The sequence below is a fragment of the Physella acuta genome, unplaced genomic scaffold (genome assembly GCF_028476545.2).
Source record: "Physella acuta isolate Inbredline_101_S28 unplaced genomic scaffold, ASM2847654v3 ptg000453l, whole genome shotgun sequence".
NCBI classification, from domain to species: Eukaryota; Metazoa; Mollusca; class Gastropoda; family Physidae; genus Physella; species Physella acuta.
In genome coordinates this window covers 633,835-656,703 of record NW_026731972.1, presented here as the reverse complement: position 1 = coordinate 656,703, position 22,869 = coordinate 633,835, and the positions used below count along the sequence as shown (strand labels likewise).

Here is a 22,869-nt window from a genome sequence, read left to right as displayed (position 1 = left end):
TTTATATTATTAATTTTAAATACATTTCCTTTTTATACTATGTTATTCTTTAGTATGTATTTTTTGAAAAATAATAATTAAGAGAAGTAATTGCTTTTATAATTTGTTTAGTACAATAATCTATTAAAAGGAGCTTATGAGCACCCCTACTTGACTATTTAAAAAAGGGAAATAAGTCATGGAAGTGGTGAAACCGTTTGCCATTCTTTCACAATGATTTAAAAACAAAGGGGAAAAAGAATATACAAGAGCGTGGAATGGTGTCTATAGAATAAAGACAATCCAACTGCAGCTATAGTATTCTTGTTACAAAACAACCATCAAGTCAAAAATAAAAAGAAAATTACGTTTTTTAATTATTAAAAAATTGATTATGGTCGGCTGTGGGCCCCCTAAATGGCGTGGGCCCCCCCGCATTGCGGGGTCTGGCGGCACTGTAGTTCCGCCCCTGTTCATCGGGTGTCTAATGTTCGTAATCAGGTTTCATAATAAAGTAAAACTGGTCTGTTTTTTTTCCATAGATTATGTCCCTTTAACAGGGGAGGCAATCATTGTTATCATTACTATTACTACTAGGGGCGCTGGAAGCACGATGACCTACTTAGCGACGTCACTTGTAAATAAAGCAGAACAAAAATAATATCAACAAACCATCGTGAGTGGTGGTACGTACGCAGTTGAATATTACGCACAGCAGATTTAACTGTTTAGGCAAACTCTCTTTCCATTTGACTACACAAAACAAAAATGGCTTCAACACAGAGGCCTGACAGAGGTGACGACCTAAATGGTAAGTTATAATCTTTATTTTTAAAATTGTTATAAACGAGAAAAAAGATCAATCAATATTGTTCGTCGTTTGTTGTTAGATCACCCAGTGCCCACCAGAGACAGAGAAATGGAACAGGGCAGTAGCAAGAAATTTGGCGCGCTGAAAATGAGATAGATTCTAGATCTAGACTCTAGATAGATCTATTAGATATTTATTTAGATATAAAAATCTAGATCTAGTTTAGATCTAGAGTCTAGTAGATTTAGTTAGACTTAGATCTAATCATAATCGAGATATATTTTTAAGACCTGTCTATTTTTATATTTTAGGAATGTGGTACTATGAAATGAAAACAAATGTTAATGTTTAGGTCTGGAATAATTAGCCTAGATCTAGATTTAGATATCTGACCCAAGGAGTCAAGATCTAATTCTAAAGTGTAGTGTGTAGGACTATTCCATAGACCACCCCCCACCCTCCCATGTTTAAGTTTTTAGGTTTTTAAAAAAAAAATTACTGTTCAATTAATTATCAACATGTTAAACATGTTTTTATGTTTTTTATTTGTTTTGAATCATGATTGTGGTTAAACATAATCATTAGGATAATTTTCATACATTTTTAACTAATAACCATCCATTGTATCTTATCTCCTCAACTTGGATTATATCTACTAGCATCTTTATGTTAGTCAATGTCTAGAATAGGTTAAAAAGTTGGATTATTTGCTATTACTTTTAACTGTTTAATTCCTCGCATAACTGCACTAAACATAAGCGTAGTGTGAGTTAAATTAAAATATAGATTTTGATTTTTTTCCTAATAATGTGGAAACACCAATTCACCATGATCTTCAGTTTTATTCTTGGGCTGGACTTATTAGGGACATGCACGTCCATCCAACTCTAATGGGTAGTAGCGTCACCTGGTGAGGTTGTCACTGCACCTCGCCCTCTCCAACAATTATCAGTTTGGTGGCACTCTCTTCCCAACTATTTTATTTAAACTAAAAGTGTTTGACAGAACATTTTACATATTTTTATTTGGTATCACCCTCTAAATGGTATCACCTGGAGTGAACATCCCACCCCTCCTGTGTGTATTTGGGGGGGGGGGGGAACCTAATGAAGTTATTGAAAGTAAAGTTTGCCACACTACAATTTCATATTCTAAGGACAGAAAAACAAGTAAACTCTGCTTTAACTGCATTATTGACTGTCGAATGACTTGACTTATATTTTCTGTTAAATGCAGCAGTAGTTAAAACATAGTGGGTGAGGCAAAAGTAGCCCTGACGTTTCAGCTTATTTATTTCTTTAACCTGCCTAGTTAAAATGTGATTAATGGTTTGATCTACACAATAAGGCATTACGGACTCAAACTCACAGTTGGGAAATGTATTCAAGCAAACATGTATTCTAAGAAGTAGTCTTCCAGTATTTTATTCATGTGTGTAATGTATTACAAACATGTTTGTTGTAACAGTAATTTCATTTGATGTCATGAATTGATTTAACCAAAACTAATCAAAACATGCATTGTATGTATGCCTTGTATGTATGCCTTGTATGTATGCCTTGGGGTTGACCTGTTGTAGCAGGTAGGGAATAACAGATTCAGTAAAAAAAAAAAAATGCAATTATCTAGGGGAGATAACACCACAATCTTAAGTTCGAGAGAAGGTGGCACATTTTTTACGTTTGAGGGTTATTGTTCATTAGAACCTCATAACGACAGGACAGTAGCGGGGGGGGGGGGGGGGGGGGGGGGGCACGACGACGCCAAAATGGGCGCCAAAATGGGTCGAAAAAATAAATTGAAAGGTTGAGAAGGGTCCAAATCGAAAGTTTGAGGGGGGGGGGGTGTGGAAATCGAAAGTTTGTCCCCGGGCGCCGGGAAGGGTCGCTACGCCTCTGCATAACGGTTATTCTGCTTTGTACTTTGCCTTAGAAATGAACCGACAGAAATATTATTCTAATTGTCTTCTATTGCTACCAATTATCTTCATTCTAATAGGATTTTTAAAATATTTATAACTAAAATATCTACATTACCATTGGTGTTATCCAAAAACAAATTATATATTTTATTTTAGTATCAATGCCGGTTTGTGTGTGCTTAAAGAAACATAGTCTATACTTTCTTTGTATTGTTTCGCTGTGTGTTGAAGGCGTCCAGAAATGACGTCATTCACCTAGAGGATGTGGGTTTCCGAGGAGTGATGTGATTTTTATTGGCGCAGATGGGGGGGGGGGGGAAGGGTGTTTGAAAATCGACGAAATATTCAAGTTGTTTTTCTGAAAAATAAATATGTAAGAATGCTCGTAATAGTTTTTTAAGGCTGGGGTGGGAGGGGGTGGTGTTTTGTATCATCGGCTTTGTGACTGTAACATCGGTCTAGTTACTGTAGCGCAACATCTATTTAAGGGATCTGTATTTTTATCGAAGACGCAATGGAGATGACAGTTTACATTGCGTGACTTCAGCTTTGACGTCTCTTTTAACAAAACTTCCAATCCCCCCCCCCCCCCTACCACAGTCCCCCATCCCCCACCACTGCTCGCACAGATGTTTACATTCAGTGTGTGCCAAGTGTGGACTGCCTACGTGCTGATGTGCTGACATTGAGGCCCTGGTCATAAACAAGTTTGAATATGTAAACATCAGGTGGTTTCCGATGGTCTTTATCACCCCGGCTCCTGCCGTCAAACAACAACAGCTTTGTTACACTTTTTTCTGTTATCTGACATTCCCACAATTGGTTTTGTTAAGTAGCTCTTTTCCGTTATAAGGGCCACGCGATCATTCTTCTTGTTGTTATCAAATTGAGCCATGCCTTTAATCATGCATGTCGGGGGGGGGGGGGGGTGTCACGATCATTAACCCGGAAGTCTAGAGTTTGGACGGATGTAGAAAAAATTCAATTCAATAGGAAAAATAAACGTCTTGAACTATTGTTCTCTCCCTTGTATGTACCCTCCCCCCCCCCCCTTTCAATACACCACGCCCGTCCATCTATATAAGAGGGTGGTGATACATATTTATCTCATTAATTGGCCTCAATTGACTAGTCTTAAAATTACGTTTTGATTAATTGCATGTACGATTGGATATCAAGTTAAATGATATACTAGCTGTGTATAACAGGGTTTGATATAAAATAACATGCCAGTACAGTTGCACCTAGCTGCCCCAACACGGCTTTTAGTTCTAGTTCAGAACGAGGCCACAGAGATGATACTGTAGTGTTAGCACCCGTAGTTCTGTCCCTTAGTTCTGTCACCGCACGATTTGTGGGGTAAGGTTATCTCGAACTAGGCGCAGCCTCTGACGTCATTGCCCCCGTTGTACACGGAAAGGTTAGAGGTTAAGTTCAATGAATTTAGTCTTCAAGTAGAACAAAGGGCTGAGCACTGCTTTGATAGACAAGATTTTTCCAGTTGTATTTGGTATTTGTGTTTGAGGGTCGTCCATAAATGACGTCACACGTATGGCGTGTATGTGTCAGTAATGAAAGATTGTCTTACTTAATTTTTTTTTCCGGGGGGGGGGGGGGAGAAAAGAAGAAAAACGTAACGTAATTTTCGGGGGGGGGGGGGGGCGTCTGGCTTATTAAGAGAAACCATAGGAGGGGGGTACACGTAGACTTAAAAAGTCGTTAATCAAAGTCGTAATCAAATAAGAGCGTCTTGTGTTATCTAAATTAATTGGTTAACCAAAAATTGAAATATGAAAACCCGCGTTTACTGAAGCACCTGCCACCTGTTGTTCGTGAAACATGCAGGTGCCAAAAGTTGAATAACCTGATGTCAAAACACCTGATGTTAAAACACATGAGATATAAACCTATATTTTCACGTGAGAAATACAGGTACCAATAACCTGATGTCAAAACACCTGATGTCAAAACACATGAGATATAAACCTATATTTTCACGTGAGAAATACAGGTACCAATAACCTGATGTCAAAACACCTGATGTCAAAACACCTGAGATATAAACCTGTACCTTCACATGAAACATCCAGGTACCAATAACCTGATGTCACAACACCTGTACCTTCACATGAAACATCCAGGTACCAATAACTTGATGTCACAACACCTGTACCTTCAAATCAAAACATCCGCCAGACCAAGCTTGGCTCACCAAATTACCTATCACGTGATGAGCTATTGGTTTTTCATTAGCTCCTCTACTAAAATTATCACAGGATGCGGACATTTTTCCTTTCAATTAATTTTATAGCGGAGCCTGATTCAACGAACTCTCCATAACCTAACAAAATACGATTGAATTTTGTAAAAAATTAAAGATCAGTTTAGCCAGTTTAGTTTTAAAAAAATACAAAAGGTTTAATGTATTGGACTTTTTCTATAATCCTAGCAGTCATCCTACACAGATATCAAGGCCACCTAATTTTAGTAATAACATTAAGTCTAATTTAACATCCCCTCCCCTTTAAATCCCTCCCCCCTTGCCCTCGACCCTCATTTTGCATGATTGGTTTGATGTTGACACGGTAGGTGTAAATGAACCCCCAAGCGGTCGATACGTTTACCACGTGATGAACACGAACCTAACATGAACCTGTCAGGTTCATAGAGTTCACCGGTTGGTCATTTTCTAATGTCTATTTTTAGCACCAACCAGCAGATGTACACCTGTAAGGGAAGTAATTTGCGTGTCAGATTTTGATCGACAAAACATCGACAACACACCAGATGTAAACAAACATCGTGTCGTTAGTCACAGAAACGACTTAACCATAACTCATGCTCCAAATACATTATCTCCTTGCCACTTTTCCGTATGCTATTCTTTAAAAACTTTGAGAGTTGCCGGACAAGAAATGATAATATTTGTGTTAGGTAACAGGAGATTGAACGCAAACATAGGCGCGGCTGTGTTAAATTTCTAGCCAGCAATCTTCCTTCTGCCTGCAGCAACCCTAGTTCTACACGCGCATGCCTAACGCTATCTGTTAATTAACATGCATTGTTACTCTAGACATACTGCTCATTCGCAGGCGTGGAACAATATGGGTTTATCCAGTGCTTGTTACCTGCTTTATGAGTTTTTTGTTCTTATGGGCTTAGAGCAGATGAAACTATATGAACAGGCTTTTATTGTAGATCATCGATTGGCTTTGATGTATTTTTTGCCCACACTATGGTATTATCATTTACATTTTGATTAACGCATATTTCAGCTGCCTAGTCGTACTGAATTTGTTTTCACTATGTTGTGTGATGTAGAAAATAGTTTTTTTCTGTTCATAAAACTGGGGTTAAAATTTAAATCTTGATGTAAGACACCGCCTATGTTATTCTAAAACTAACACACATAAGCTTGTATCATTCCATCCCTGGGCGGCCGCCATGTTTCTCTAATGAAGCGAGAGCTTAGCCTCTACATTCATCAATTTGGAGACACGGCTAGCTAATATACACCATCATTAGGCCGAGGAGATTTCCCCCCCCCCTCCTCTCTTTCCAGCTACAACTGGCTGTAATGAGCACTTGAGATTTCTCTCTGCTGAGTCAGCACTTCTGTTGTCAAAAACTACAAGCGCTAGATTTGGGGTAAATATAGTAAACACACGCACTCATTGCCACAATATCGATACGTTTTGTGTAGTGTCAATCATCGATAAATGCGATTGATTGATTCGTTGCATACTGTTACATAGAGTAGCCCTCGCTATACAATGTTGCTTGTTATGTTGTGTGCCTCACAGTTTAAATTATGCTTGTGTTATGTTGCTAAGTTTAAATGTTGCTTGTGTTGTGAGTCCGTTATAATATAAATAGTTGGGTGAACCATGCTTCGATGCAGGCCCTCCTGAAGCTAGTGAAAGCGTGTGTCAGCGCGATATTTTAAAATGGTATCATTTTAAACTCGACACCGCGTCACACGTATCTGAGGTCTGTCTCTATTGTAAGCTTGAACATCTGCTGTCCAGTCCAATTCACGTTTGGTCTAACAACTTTGTCAGCTAGGGCCACCGACTCTCATACATTTCCATAAGATGGAATAATTCATACATGATGGTATGATAATGCCGTGTCGTGAGAGGTTTTGTACTAAGTTCAACAATAATTGCCGTACGCTTTTGGCTAAACCCGTACATCTATCATCTTTTTCTCTTATAGTACGGGTGTTTATTGGTTTACATTATAAAACATGCCCAGATAAATTGACTAATTTGTGACAAGCGCCAACCCATATACCAAATAACATCACATGGTAGCGAAATGAATGTATTATTTCTACATGAGCTTAAAACGGATATTATTCCGGTTAGTTCGAATCTTAATGAGTAAATTATAATTAATGAGTATGACAATCTGTAGTCAGGATTCGGTTGATTGTAGTTGTTTGAATGTGTTAACAGTTTTTATTGGCCAGTACATGTCTTTCCTTTAACACAACTAATTTTTTTACCTACAGCTCAACTTGAGCAGACGTGAACACCCCACGTTTTACCAAATAAAGTAAAATACATATCGCCTGCTGGCTGACCTTTTGAACCCCACGACATCCCACCTCCCCCATCCTATTAGCCTAGGTTAGCCTCTGTAAAACTTGTGTTTGCTGAGCTCTCTCTAGCGGCCAGCAATCATTTGAAATATTTCAGCTCAGGGCAGCAGTAATTTGAAATATTTCACAGCAATAATTTGACAATCAGTCACAGGGTTAAGGGTATCCATATCTCGATTAAAATCTATACCACTCGTATTTCACACGAAATATTTGTAATTAATTTGTTCTTTTGTCTTTGATTTATTCATCAATGAAATTATTTGGATGTACTTCATGTATTTCTCAATTTAATATCAGCTAGGTCTTTCGCTGTAGTAATATAATCTTGCTTTTTCTTGAAAAAAGATTCTTATAATACCATAATGGCGGAATCGCCCTAGTTTGTGATGTATGTAAGGTCCCATAACTCCAGCCGCCAGGATCGTAAACTGTACATTCTTATCACATTACGTTGCAGCAGGATTATCTTCCCTTACAGGGGAGCTAGACGCAACAGAATTTATTGTAATTTTTGTAGCGAGTTAAAAAATAGGAATCGGCACATTTATTTTGTGTAAGAGAATGCAATAATTTGTTAACGGCATTTCAAAGCAGTTTTCGACATTGCTTGCTCCTGGCTAAGAGACAAAGAATCGATTTGGTCACATAGCTTTGTTGGTTATCATCAGCTTATTCCAATTAGCTGAATACCGTTATTTGGGTGTGTCCAGAGTTGCATATACAGTTACATATTATAGACAGTACCATTAGCAGTATTTTAGCATTCAATTTATTCTCTGTTTAGTTTCCTCGGAAAACGGACCCTTAAATTCCTGAGATAAAATTCACAGATCTCTGTCGTCTAGAGAAGTGCTCGTTTCCCACTTAGTATCGGGGATGTGGTGGGGTACGGGTGGGGGTAATGCTGTAGGATTGGTTAAGGGTGGGGGTAATGCTATAGGACTGGGTGAGGGTGGGGGGTAATGCTATAGGACTGGGTAAGGGTGGGGGTAATGCTATAGGACTGGGTAAGGGTGGGAGTAATGCTATAGGACTGGGTAAGGGTGGGGGTAATGCTATAGGACTGGTTAAGGGTGGGAGTAATGCTATAGGACTGGGTAAGGGTGGGGGTAATGCTATAGGACTGGGTGAGGATGTGGGTAATCCGAGTAACTAAGGATGAGACGGGTTGTTTGTGTGGATAGAAGCCGAGTTGAGTCGGTTACAAACAGAAATGATCGATGAACTGAGTGTGAACAATGTACTCAACTTCCATTCTTTAAGTCTTCACACTTTTCAGATCTTGTGATATGAAGGTTGTGGGTTAATCTCCACCCACTAAATCGGATTTAAATTTTTGTTAAACGTGTGTTTATTGTCAGACCATAACATCGTATCAAGGTTTTGTTTCTGTTGTTGTCGCTGTTATGGTCAGGGTTATGATTAGTTATTGCTAGGAACAGGGTTACGGCTGGGTTAGCGATACCTCAGACAGCTATATCCTCGAATAAGTCTTGCTGTGTATATGTATGTATCTTCTAGAACCTCTGTTGTATTTGCGTGTTTGTGTTGTATCGTCCAGTATCTGATAGAACCTCCGTTGTATCTGCGTGTTTGTGTTGTATCGACATTCAGTATCTTATAGAACCTCTATTGTATCTGCGTGTTTGTGTTGAACTTATCTTTGTTTGTAACCTTCAATGAAAGCGCCCACAGTTAAAAGTACATGATGACGACATCTTGTCCTTGTACCCCGACCCCCACTCCCCCATCTTGTGTCTGGATTCTTGTAGCGATCAGAATTCACATAGCGGATGTTCAAGGTAAAGTGACATTGTCACTGAAACGTGCTATAGAAATAAACAAGCCATATTTAGTACCAACATGTACAGATGTCCTACAAGACCAATTGTGTACATTTTATTGCGTATATTTCAGTCCTAACGTTTTACGTTGGTACTTTCTCATTCAGCCTCACATACATGTTTTCTTTTGTGGCTTAGATTGATAACTTCATGGTTGATTAAAATAAAGTTTTATTTTAGGTTTTATTCTGTAAATATTTTTTTCCCGCTACAACATTGTATCAGGTACCCGGTCTCCGTGGTATAAGCCCCCCCCCCCCCCCCCCCCATATGCAAACAGTCTAGAAATACAGTCGTGTCCCTGAATTGTCTAATTGCATTTAGAGATCGTGTATGACGTAATGATTTCAACGAAGCGCGGACGGTAGTGTGGCTTAAAATAAGTTCAGTGAACATAAAAATGGCGAATATTTGTTATGGAAACCAGCCGCATCGCGACCGTCAGCCACGTTATATATATATATATATATATATATATATATATATATATATATATATATATATATATATATAACGTGGCATATATATATATATATATATATATATATATATATATAAGCCACGTTATATATATATATATATATATATATATATATATGCAAGGTTCTTGAGTTTAATTAATGAGTTATTGACTATCATAGTGTATAGACACAATGTTTACTGAAGCAGTGTGCTTTTTCTTTTCAATGTTGGCTGTAAGTAAGAGGCCAATGACACTGACACGTCATAGGACAGTAAAAAAGCAAAGCAGTGACAATAGAAACTGTTTTACACGGATTATAGTCGAGTTGGTTCGTCTTTGTCTAGCAGATTATAGTCTAGTTGGTTTGTCTTTGTCTAGCACATTATAATCTAGTTGGTTTGTTGTCATTGACAACGAGTGGGTTAAGATAACTTATAGTACATGTTTTCTTTTCCTTTTCATAAACAAACATGGAGGTCACGCCAATTAAAAGTATCTGCATTTAATTATAGTAACAGTGCGACTTTTTCAATCATTGAAGAAAAACAAACAAATCTTGAAGAAAAGTTATATGGTACAGATCTCTGGGACGCTTTTTAAAACTTGCCCGTAAGTGGCAATATAAGAGTATAATAACTGATTGTTAAATTTTTATGTTGGCAAGTATAAGTGGCCATACAAGGGTATAATAACTGATTGTTACATTTTTATGTTGGCAAGTTTAAGTGGTCGTACAAGGGTACAACTGAACGTTATATTTTTTTATGTTGGCAAGTTGAAGTGGCCATTCTGAACGTTATATTTTTTTTTATGTTGGCAAGTGTCAAACCTTTATTTTGTCATTCTTACATGAGGGAAAAAATCTGATTGTTACATGATCTGTCTTGTTTTTTGTTTTGACAAGGGACATAATTAAATGTCAATTATGTCGGCTGTTGAGAAGGGGCATAACCAGATGTTACATTATGTCGGCTGTTGAGAAGGGGCATAACTAGATGTTACATTATATCGGCTGTTGACAAGGGGCATAACCAGATATTACATTATGTCGGCTGTTGACAAGGGGCATAACCAGATGCTACATTTTGTCGGCTGTTGACAAGGGGTATAAACAGATGCTACTCTTATTGTGAAATTTTAAAATTATTATATTTCATCAGCTACACCGGCCTGTCGACTTAAATCATTTTGCCAGTTCTCTTATTTCAACGCGAGACAACTAATGTTGACACGAACGATTTTATTATCTGGGTAGAATTTTAGTAAACAGATCTGTTTCTTTTTATGTCGTCACCCGGAAGTAACGACTGCCTGCTGCCGTCTGGCTTGCGACATGAATTCTGGGAATCTGATAGTCCCGTCTCGTGGGCTTCTGAGACATACATTCATCCTTACCCCTGATCCCCACCCGCCCCACACACATTCATCCTTACCCCTGATTCCAACCCGCCCCACACACATTCATCCTTACCCCTGCTCCCTACCCGCCCCACACACATTCATCCTTACCTCTTCTCCCCACCCGCCCAACACACATTCATCCTTACCCCTGCTCCCTACCCGCCCCATCTCCCTAATGAAATTATTCAGCGGCTAAATATAGAGTGGATACCCTTAATGTTCACGATCGCTATTAGATTTTAACCTCGCGGTTTTCTCTCCTTTATACCGTTTTGTTTGGGTGCACGTTTGTCGCCGTGTAACTGTGTTAGCAGGCCATAGTTCTTGAATATATTGGGGAATTTTTAAACTGCTAACTTGAAACTCATTAATTTCACGACGAATGTTTTCAATTCATGGAAGAGAATCAAAGTTACAAAGATGTTTTCGATTTTTAAAAAAATAAATTAAAAACGTAAGGAAATACGCCCAGCTCTAACGCGATTTGAGAAATGCCGCGCATTGTGACCCAGATCCTGGAGCTAACCTTTAGGAGATTTGGTTTCGTTTATCGTAGCCAGTCTCGGCTAGGTGGCCAGTTTAGTGTGTCACAAGCAAGACAACATTGGTTGCCAGATGGTATAGACACGTCAACATTGGTTGCTAGATAGTATAGACACGTCAACATTGGTTTCTAGGTGCAAACAATACATTGGTTGCTAGATGTTATAGACACGTCAACATTGGTTGCCAGATGGTATAGATACGTCAACATTGGTTGCTAGATGTTATAGACACGTCAACATTGGTTGCTAGGTGCAAACAATACATTGGTTGCTAGATGTTATAGACACGTCAACATTGGTTGCTAGATGGTATAGATACGTCAACATTGGTTGCTAGATGTTATAGACACGTCAACATTGGTTGCTAGGTGCAAACAATACATTGGTTGCTAGATGTTATAGACACGTCAACATTGGTTGCTAGATGGTATAGATACGTCAACATTGGTTGCTAGATGTTATAGACACGTCAACATTGGTTGCTAGGTGCAAACAATACATTGGTTGCTAGATGTTATAGACACGTCAACATTGGTTGCTAGATGGTATAGATACGTCAACATTGGTTGCTAGATGTTATAGACACGTCAACATTGGTTGCCAGATGCAAACAAGACAACATAAGTTGCTTGATGCTAAAGACACGTCAACATTAGTTGTTAGACACAAACAAGGCAACATTGGTGCCAGATAGTACACATAACTATGTCTACATCAGTTGCTATATACACACAAGACAACATTGGTTGCTATGCACGCACAAGACATTGGTTGTCAACATTTTTGTTAGACCATCTTGAAAATAAATTAGAAACAAAAACTATTCATGTTGTATAAGCTGTGCGTGTTCTAGAAATGGGTTTACAATATACGAACTTCTGAAATTCTATGGAAACATAAGGGATGTAATCCCCAAAATGATCAGTTACAGTTATAGCCCATGGCATAATCTGGTGGTTAGATTAACTTATCTCTTCTACATATGGATCGATACTTTTCTAATTAAACTATTCTCTGGTATCGATTAAATTGATCATCGAATTATTTACGGTATTTGTTTTGTTTTTTAATGTTCTACTTGGGAAGATTTCGCTCAGTCTGGCGTAGACTCCATGTCCTATTTTCCACTGGAGAAGATTTATTTAGTTCAGGCCAGACAACTCAGAGAGACATTGTTCAACTGTGTGTGTGTGTGTGTGTGTTCTGACAGGTTTATCTGCACATGAGCCTGTGCAAATATTAGAATCCACTTTTTTATATTTCCTGGTGTTATCATATAGCGTTTTAAAAACTATTTAAAATGTGTTCTATTTAATGTACATATTCTGTGTGTCTGTCTGCCTGTCTTTCCTGTGTTTACTCGTTTAGTCTACATTAGCGGATACTAGTGCTAGGGAGGCGCGGACTAGGGGTGGGGGAGGGCGGACTAGTGCTAGGGGGTGGGGATGATGTGCTTGGGGAGGCGCGGACTAGGGGTGGGGGATGGCGGACTAGTGCTAGGGTTGCGGGGGGGGGGGGGGGGCGAACTAGTGCTAGGGGGTGGGGATGATGTGCTTGGGGAAGCGAAAAGTTTCTTAGAAATGTAAAAATTTGTTTTATAAACGGCAGCCCTTCTTTACACAAAGAAATAAAATGGTATTGCATACCTTGAGCTATGAAGCGGCGAGAACACCGCTTAGATCCAACCTCAGTTTTTTTTTTTTATACTTGACTGTCAAGTTGTAGGTTTTATTTACCCAGCCTTTAATGACTCGGGGAGGAGAGGGTGGGGAAATATTTTCAAGGCTGGCTGTTCATGTTACGAAATACCCCAAACAAAGAAGTAACTTGAATGCACCTATCTTTGTTCCTGTTTATTACGTCACCCCGTCTGATGACATTCTCACGCTCCACTGCACACGCAGCAGACATGACCTAGTTTAAATATACACACAGGACATCGCGTTCTGGTCACAGCGTTCCCGCCCAAACCCCCAGGTCATCGATTGATTGATTCCCGGTTGTCACGTCTGCATGTTTGTCTTCTGGCTAATTTAATGATAAGCTAAGTAAAGCAACACAGCGAAACCAAGCAAGAACACCGAAAAATCTGATGATTAAGCTGGAAAAAGGAACATACTAAATCATTTAACCCACTTGAAACATCTGCTGTTGGCTTCAATCCAGACCAGCATTGATTATTATTTGTATTGCATTAAATTTTCTTTACCTCCACTGATAATTTCATTTCTTATCATAAATAACAAATGGTTCCCTCAATGCTGAGTATTCAATTTATCCCCCTTTAATTGCTGCACTGTGCTCAAGGTAAATAACTCCATTTTTTTAAAGCCTTCTCTGAAGTTTTCAGAAACATGTTCAACACAACTCCAGGTAGTAAAGAATTTTAAACATTTCAGTCCAGCAGATAATTATCACATTCTCTTCTTAAAACTAAGATATCCCTTAGAATAAGTCTGGAATTTGACGCTCAAATGTTATTGTATGGCTCTAGGATTTGATTCTTAAATGTTACTAGAATACCCGTCATCCCTTGGATAACTGTGGGTTTCGGGGGTCATCCATCAAAAAACATCACGTCTGTCACTCAGAGGCATAGCGAGCCTTCCCGGCGCCCGGGGACAAACTTTTCGATTTTAACCCCCCCCCCCCCCAAGATTTCGATTTTCAACCCCCCCCCTCAAACTTTTGATGTGCACCCCCTCCCCCCCCCCCACTCAAACTTTCGATTTGAACCCCCCTCAACCTTTCAATTTATTTTTCCAAACCATTTTGGCGCCCCAACATACGTCCCCCCCCCCCTTCACCTCCCCCCCGCCTCCCCTTCCCCCCCCCCCCCCCGCCTCCCCTTTCCCCCCCCCCCCCCCCGCCTCCCCTTCCCCCCCCCCCGCCTCCCCACCCGCCCCCCCCCCCCCTCCTCGCTACGCTACTGCAGTGTCACTTATCGTCACAAAAACAGAGCCCACATTCAAAAATATGTGTCTTATCTTTTAAAAACACCGAAAACACCGATTTCGGACTATCCCTTCATATACTGACGTCACATGTGACCTACTCAACTCTACTTCACCTGCCCAGTGTCCCGCCAAGTCTCAGACAACATGTTTTTATCGTTTAAAAAACGATTCCAGCCGAGCATGTCTCTGACCACACTATCCTTTCATATGGTTAGGACAAAGAAACAGATGAACTCTACTTCACCTGCCCTGTATCCTGCCAAGTTCAGATCATTATCATTTTTTATCATTAACATCTAAAAAAAAAAAAATTGAAAAAAAATATCATTGACATATTGGTCTAGAACCTGTGCCACCCACATGAGAGCGGGCTACGCTACCAACTTAGCTATTTACTCGTGACGTCACAAATGAATTTTTATACTATACTTTAGAGTCTCCGCGCATAGATCTAGTAGTAGTAACTTTCAAATTAAATTTAATCTTAAATTAGCCAAACAAAGATTTATATAAAATAATTAAGGCCTGAAATAGATTCTAGATGTATTAAGGCCTGAAATAGATTCTAGATGTAGAATTTACATTAAGTCTAGATCTAGAATTTACACTGAGTCTAGTAGTGACCTAGAATCTAGATCTAGATCTAGGCTAGATCTAGGCTAGATTCATAACTTCCCTTCGACAGCTGATCTTTAGATCTAGAGAAATTTATCGTAAAACTAAATGAAAAAGACAGTTGAAAATTGATATAAGTGTTGGAACGTAATAAATACAGCAAAAGGACGTATTGTTTAAGTTATAGCCGGCAGAAAATTAGCTTTGTAACGCGTTAAACTTTTGAATGGGCCACAAAGTCTATGATGGGGTCCGCCATTTTTATTGTACCAAAAATGTAAACACATCAAGGGACGTCACTATCCCCACAAAGTTTATTCAAAGTATTAACATTTTTAAAAAAATACGGTTAATTTAACTATGAATAAATCAATAAATTAATTAACGTCTTTAAATAAATTTGTGATCAACAGTCTGTCTGCATTAAAAAATTATTCTCTACCTGCATACTATTTTACAGCTTTCCAGATAGAGTCGAACATATCACAATAGTCGATCAGGCAAACAAATAAATATTCAAACATGTAAACAAAGTTGAGTTTTAGTAGTATATAGATAGATAGATTGTATGTTTCCAGTGTTTCTTCCAGACTTTTTTACTTTTTTCCGAGGGGGGGGGGGGCGGACACTGTTAGAAGTATATATTTTTATATAAATTCCATTTCGGGCGAGGGGGGGGGGGGTCTGTGTGTTGTCGTTCTCCCCCCCCCCCCCCCCCCCCCCCCCCCCCCCATACGAGATGATATGTATGGTTCTAGGATTGGATTCTTAAATGTTATTGTGTGGTTCTAGGATTTGGGTCAGTTTTTGGTCAATTGGTGGGCTATTTAAAACATTGTTTATTAAATTAATAATGTGGATTATTATGAGGTTGTGACGAGCTGTAAGCTGATAGTTTGCTAGCATTCAACTGGTAGCATTCAACCGGTACCAAATCTTTCGGGAAAATCTTATCTCGTGACCAGATACATCATATATAATATACCGTCCTATAATGTTTCTCTTAACAAAAACTTGCTCCAGCCGACGGAGCCCCATCTCCACCTTTGTCTATTCAGGTCAGCGCAGGTAACGGGAAAATACCAACAAACACTGTGTAGGTTAATTATGGAAGACGATTTATGCGCCAACATTCGTATTTTATTTATACCAGCCAATGTGGAGCGACCTGAGACACGTCACTAGCTGATGTAATGAAGGTTCAATAGGTTAAAGGTCGAGTTCAAGACCATTTCAAAACAGAACATTTGTTTACTTGAATTTATCTATGATTTTCATTTCTATAACGTACATGTTTTCAATCTCTGTATATTGAATCAGTATGGGTAACAGCCCTACCCCCGTGGGTAGCTTCAGATAGTAGGTTATGAGTCACACGATTTTACCATAGACGACAGCCCCACCCTTACAGTACATAAGGTAGAAATGAAGTACTGATGTTGGCTTTAGAATGTGAAGAGTTGAAGGGTTCGAATCTTGAGCACGGAGTACGTGTCGTGTTGTCGTTCGTCTGTTTACCAGTAGGTTTTAGCCACTATTTTTCGGGGGTACGTTGTGACGGAGAAGTGTTGGTGTCTACTCACACATAATGATTGGTCGACTGTCATGAAGGTTGCGCTAATCTACAGTCATTTAGGTTCAGTCATATTGATCGCTAGTTCAGTCATATAAGTCGCTAGAACTCAGTCACATAGATTCTTTGTCGCTTGTCCAGTCTGATATTTCGCTTTTTTGTTGAGAAATTAATATAACCTTTTTGTATAGCCGTCTGCTAGCTGAAGTAGTGTCGTTTTTGTTTATGTGAACGGGCTAGAGCAGCACGATTATCTTATCATACAGCACGCACACTTACACCCAGCTGTCCAGTTCGTGGTCAGGAAAAGTTTGCTCCATGTTTTTTGTTTACTTTTGTTTCAAACGTCCAGGTCATCCACTGGTCACGTGGTAGGCTCGTGCACCGTCTGTACTGTGATTGGATTATCTGAGACAGATGACCAATCGCAGGGCGTCAACTGTTTGAGCTGTTCACGAGAACATTTCTCCTTACTCTTAATTAAAGCCTATATAACAAGTTAATAGCCGAATCCATGTTTTGGAATAAATTGTAGGGAAAAAAAAATTACCCATTGGCGTCGCTAGTTTGGGGGTTAATTAGCAATATTGCATTTCAACTGTTTAACCCTTTCTTGCTTAAAGTGGTATCGAGAACTGACCGAGAAAAATTCCCATTGGTATTATTTAAAATTGAATTTAAAAAAAAGTATCAAATATTTTATACCTACTGTATTGTAGATGTTATTCCAATAGCCTGCGGTGGAGTTAGCTCCCATGGGTTTAGGCATATATATGACAGAATAAATCCTCTTGTTCTTATGATGGATTAGCATGCCTGTTCAGCCGTTTCCTGTAAAAATTAATTATAGAGTTATCCCAAGTTTGTATTGTTTATGTTGGCCAACTGCTTCACTTGAACCCAATCCAAATTAAACAGTTAGCAAGATAATGACAATCTGAAGCGGTAATATTATCTTAACATGTATTTTCCAGTAAAGCCATCCATGGGGGGGGGGGGGGGAAGCTGTAAGCTCATGGTGGGGGGGGGGGTTATAACATGTCCAGTCATTAAGATCAGGGGGGGGGTTATAACATATACATTAATTAAGCTCAGGGGTTTATAACATGTCCATTCATTAAGCTCAAGGGTTTTACATGTCAAGTTATTAAGCTCAGCGGGTTATAGCATGTCAACTCATTAAGCTCAAGGGTTTTACATGTCAAGTTATTAAGCTCAGCGGGTTATAGCATGTCAACTCATTAAGCTCAAGGGTTTTACATGTCAAGTTATTAAGCTCAGTGGGTTATAACATGTCCAGCTCACCTCTGATGCTTGCACAACATTGGTTGACTATTTATAGAACCTGACCTACACAATTGAAATGGAGCCAACACTTAAATCTGATGTTTGATTATAGTTTTATTTTAGACAACATCTGCTGTTTACAAGGGATAGAGTTAATGTGTAGCATTTGTGAAAGTGCATAGCTAGACATATTGTCACCTCAGACTGAAAGCCAAAGTCTTACACACTTATTAATGTGTGAATGTGCATAGCTAGACATATTGTCACCTCAGACTGAATATCAGTCTTACACACTTATTAATGTGTGAATGTGCATAGCTAGACATATTTTCACCTCAGACTGAATATCAGTCTTACACACTTATTAATGTGTGAATGTGCATAGCTAGACATATTGTCACCTCAGACTGAAAGCCAAAGTCTTACACACTTATTAATGTGTGAATGTGCATAGCTAGACATATTGTCACCTCAGACTGAATATCAGTCTTACACACTTATTAATGTGTGAATGTGCATAGCTAGACATATTTTCACCTCAGACTGAATATCAGTCTTACACACTTATTAATGTGTGAATGTGCATAGCTAGACATATTGTCACCTCAGACTGAATATCAGTCTTACACACTTATTAATGTGTGAATGTGCATAGCTAGACATATTTTCACCTCAGACTGAATATCAGTCTTACACACTTATTAATGTGTGAATGTGCATAGCTAGACATATTTTCACCTCAGACTGAATATCAGTCTTACACACTTATTAATGTGTGAATGTGCATAGCTAGACATATTGTCACCTCAGACTGAAAGCCAAAGTCTTACACACTTATTAATGTGTGAATGTGCATAGCTAGACATATTGTCACCTCAGACTGAATATCAGTCTTACACACTTATTAATGTGTGAATGTGCATAGCTAGACATATTTTCACCTCAGACTGAATATCAGTCTTACACACTTATTAATGTGTGAATGTGCATAGCTAGACATATTGTCACCTCTGAAAGCCAAAGTCTTACACACTTATTGTGTGGCATTTACAAAGGCCTTACACACCTTACTTATTGATAAACAACAGTTACAAACAAAAGCCTAACAACATGTTAATTTGTATTTAAAAACTCCTCCAAGGTATGAATTTTATTACTGTTAATGGAAAAAAATAGAAAGAGCATTTTAGGATATTGGGATAACTTATTATGCCTCTGATCAAAGAAGCTGCACATATTTCTCCGTGTAGACCCACCTCTTTATTTTTAGAGAATTTATTTTTCAAAAGCATTCTCTTATTTGTTTTCTAATCTTAACTAAACTCCTTAACCACAACTGATTCATATTGTTTTAAACAGGATTTTCCTTTGTTTTAGATTCCTGGGTTGAGCTCCATTACGCCCAGCAGCAGTCCACACAAGGGTACAGCAATATGAACCCAGAAGTCTGCTATGGATCTAGCATGGAGAAGCTGTTGATAGATGCACAAAGAGAATCTCGAACCCCATCAAGGCCAAATAGTAAAGAAAACTCTTATAGGGGGAGGTAAGTCTAATTGTTAAATAATTACTTGTTTGTTTATTATCTGTAAAAAAACCAATTACTTTTAATTCCAACTTTTCTTTAAAACATTGTGCATATTAACTTTATAAAGACATACACCATTTTACAGTAGTAAAAATTCTACACGTATAAAAGGACAAGGTTGTATTAAATTATATATAAATCTGACATAAATTTTTACTCAACTTTGTATGGGAAAATCATAAGTAGGACAATTGAGTTATTTGTTGTCAATAAATGAGTATATGGATAAAATAAATTATAGAACTGTTATTATAAAAAACAAAGCAGTACCAAAAAATGCCACCATTGAATTTTCTTTTATTTATTTTTATCTTCAGCCCAAAAAGCCCAGCAAGCCCAAACACAGAGTGGTCAAGTGAAGAGTGGAGAACAAAACAGGTTGGTCCATTGTTACTTAATGGGTTGGTCTGTAGTTAATTAATGGGTTGGTCTGTAGTCACTTGACAGGTTGGTCTGTAGTTACTTAATGGGTTGGTCCATAGTTACTTGATAGGTAGGTCCATTGTTACTTAATAGGTAGGTCCATTGTTACTTAATGGGTTGGTTCATAGTTACTTGACAGGTTGGTTTATAACTGCTCAATCTTTTAAAATAAATTTGAGTTGTTGGTTTAATTAATAAGTTTATAGGTTGGTCACAATGCATTAAAAAATTAGCAAGAATTTTTTTTAATAAACTTAAAATTGCATCTAGTACGGAAAGGTCCATGTTATTGATTCACATTTTACAATTTTTAAAAATGTGCTAATGTAAGTAATTTAAAACATAAAATTAATGAATTTATTGAGGTAATTTTTTGTATCTAAAGGATCCTGGAACTGATTGGATATGGGACTGGTCAAGTCGTCCAGAACTTCAGCAGTCTTTGTGAGCTATTTTCGTAAAATTTGAACTTTTGAATATACTTTACATTATTTAATCAATAAAACGTCTTAAAAGTAAATAGTCCAAAATTTAAAAAATACTATTCACTAGTCTCGAATGTTTTTTCATTTATTTAAATTATTTTTTTTTTAAATCTAAAGGAATGTGAGTATTACATTATTTATTTTTAAACAATCAGCAAATTAAAAACTTGAACCATTCCCTCCATGTACAGTGAGACTATGAGTGAAAAGTTCCGTCACCCTGGCAGCAAATATAGCAGGACTCCCCTGAGTGTACGCAACACACAAGTCATGAAGAAGACGAGAATTTTTTCCTGGGCTAATTTACCAACCTTGATTCTTACACACGCTTGCACATTCTTTTTGGGGGCTGCAGCGTATGTCGACTTTTAGATTTTTAAACATATGATCATATTTCCATGATAAAATTCGTGTTGAAAATCAATTTTCCAATTAGGCTTTAATTTTAGAAAATAAGTTCTTGAGTAATAACAAACATTCTTGCCCATTGTAAATTAAAATTAATGTTTGAAATAAAATTAAATTTTTCTTTCTTTTTCAGAGTCTTTATTTACTTCAAAAAATACTGCAACTTTGCTTCCATTGCCCAAGTAGCCCTTGATTGATAACAACCATTGGATATTGGCCCTGTGGTAAAGGTCGCCACACATATTTTTATATGTATTGAAATGTCCCTTGTGTCATGGACTGATATTAAAATGGTTGAAGTATTGAAGTATTACAAATGTACAATTTGATGCCTCTAGCATAAGCATATCAGTATGCTGAGGCTAGAGAAATTAACTTTAAAAGAAAAAGAATTCACCTTTAAAAGCTGCACTTAATGATTATTCTAATTTATATATGACTAGAAGTTATCACTGTTAACCTTTCTGTTATAATTCTGATTTTAGTGTATGTTCAATCCAATTGCATTAAAGACATTTTTTGTATACATTTTGTGAAGCTTTTAAATTTGAATCTTCTCTAATTTTTCGTTCGGTAAAAAAAAACACATTACCACTGTACATATATTTTTGTGCCGACAAAATCATGTACATTAAAAATTTTCCCCCATGCATATAAAATGCATATTTCAATATTTTTGAAACAAATTTGTTACCAGAAATGTTCACCATGTTTTTGCCAGTTTGTACATTTAAGAGACTTTTCACTTTGTGAATTTTTTTTTTAGTCATGCATTAATCCAAAATTCAAAGATCCTGAGAAAAAACCTATAATTGTGTATACACACGTGTCCATCATTACAAATAAAAGTACTACGTTTGGGTTGTCCATAAATGATGCAATGCCATTTTACCAGCCTCACCTTTATAAAATGACCTGTATCCACCCCAAAAACCATGAATCTAACAAAAAATAAACTTACATTATTTTTACCCTAATATATGCTGTCAAGTTTTTAAAAGCCATTCCTACATAGTACATCATCACTTAGGTCTAAACCCTGTTTAATTTATGGATGACCCCAACAGATTATTGGCCATTGTCCTTTTATTTCAAATAGTAATAATACATAATTTCAGAACATCAAATGTAAAAAGCAATAGAAATGGTTTACATGTAGCAGGTTGTTTAAATATTTTTTTTTAATGGAAAACATAGTTTATATATCTATGGTTCTTTATTCAAATTATAAAATTCATTTTTGTGTTATTTATTTCAGAAGTTATGTTTTTATTCTGCCATTTTCTTATGGACATTCAAGGCATTTAATTTACCATTTTTGGGTAACACATTATTTGGATTTCACTGTTAAGTAAATAAAAAAATTCTGTAAATATATAAATCGAGAACAGTAATTTATATATAAATATATTATATAAATATAATACTTTTTTAATTTATGAAAAATAAATTTTATGTTATTTATAAACATCAAAGTAAAAAGTATTTCAGTTGAATTTAACCCCAATAAATTTACATTAAATTACTAAAACAACCTAAGTTTTCAAAAATTTTGGGATTACAATTCTGCTTGAAATCCATCTTTACATAGGGCAATGCACTGATGTTTTAATTTTTAAGTTACTTGTTGCTCCCTTCACATGTACACAACATTGACATTATCACAGCTTATTATTTTTCAAATAACATACCAAAGTACTGCAGTGTTGATTTGCTAATCAGTTCTGACTCATTCAATTAATTAACAAGTATATCTATTCGTCAAAGTCTAATATTGAATAGAAAATAATCTTAATATAATTTCATCTGTAATATTTTATAGGTATTTCTTTTTCAATCTAAAAATTTCGAATCACAATTGAAATTGAAATTCAACCTATGAATATTTTTGGAATTATATTACCCTTTTTACATTTGTGACTTTTGTTTGTTGTACAGCTTTATTTCAATAACTTCCTGT

At 37.3% G+C, this 22,869-nt stretch overlaps 1 protein-coding gene across 1 annotated transcript; it reads left to right on the top strand.

Moving 5' to 3' along the window:
• The first annotated feature begins 614 nt into the window (after nucleotides 1-614).
• On the top strand, nucleotides 615-22,585 carry LOC131943338 (BCL2/adenovirus E1B 19 kDa protein-interacting protein 3). The gene is made up of 6 exons (XM_059303403.1): nucleotides 615-790; nucleotides 19,383-19,551; nucleotides 19,911-19,971; nucleotides 20,402-20,460; nucleotides 20,693-20,857; nucleotides 21,043-22,585. The coding sequence occupies exons 1-6, from the start codon at nucleotides 748-750 to the stop codon at nucleotides 21,104-21,106; spliced, it is 561 nt and encodes a 186-aa protein (XP_059159386.1). The 5' UTR covers nucleotides 615-747; the 3' UTR covers nucleotides 21,107-22,585.
• The last annotated feature ends 284 nt before the right edge of the window (nucleotides 22,586-22,869 follow it).

Excerpts from the sequence above, each read along its gene's own strand:
- LOC131943338 (XM_059303403.1), top strand. The coding sequence starts at position 748 with ATGGCTTCAACACAGAGGCCTGACAGAGGTGACGACCTAAATG. Across the intron at positions 791-19,382 it reads CAGAGGTGACGACCTAAATG|ATTCCTGGGTTGAGCTCCAT; the intron begins GTAAGTTATAAT and ends CCTTTGTTTTAG. Across the intron at positions 20,858-21,042 it reads TTCTTTTTGGGGGCTGCAGC|AGTCTTTATTTACTTCAAAA; the intron begins GTATGTCGACTT and ends TTTCTTTTTCAG.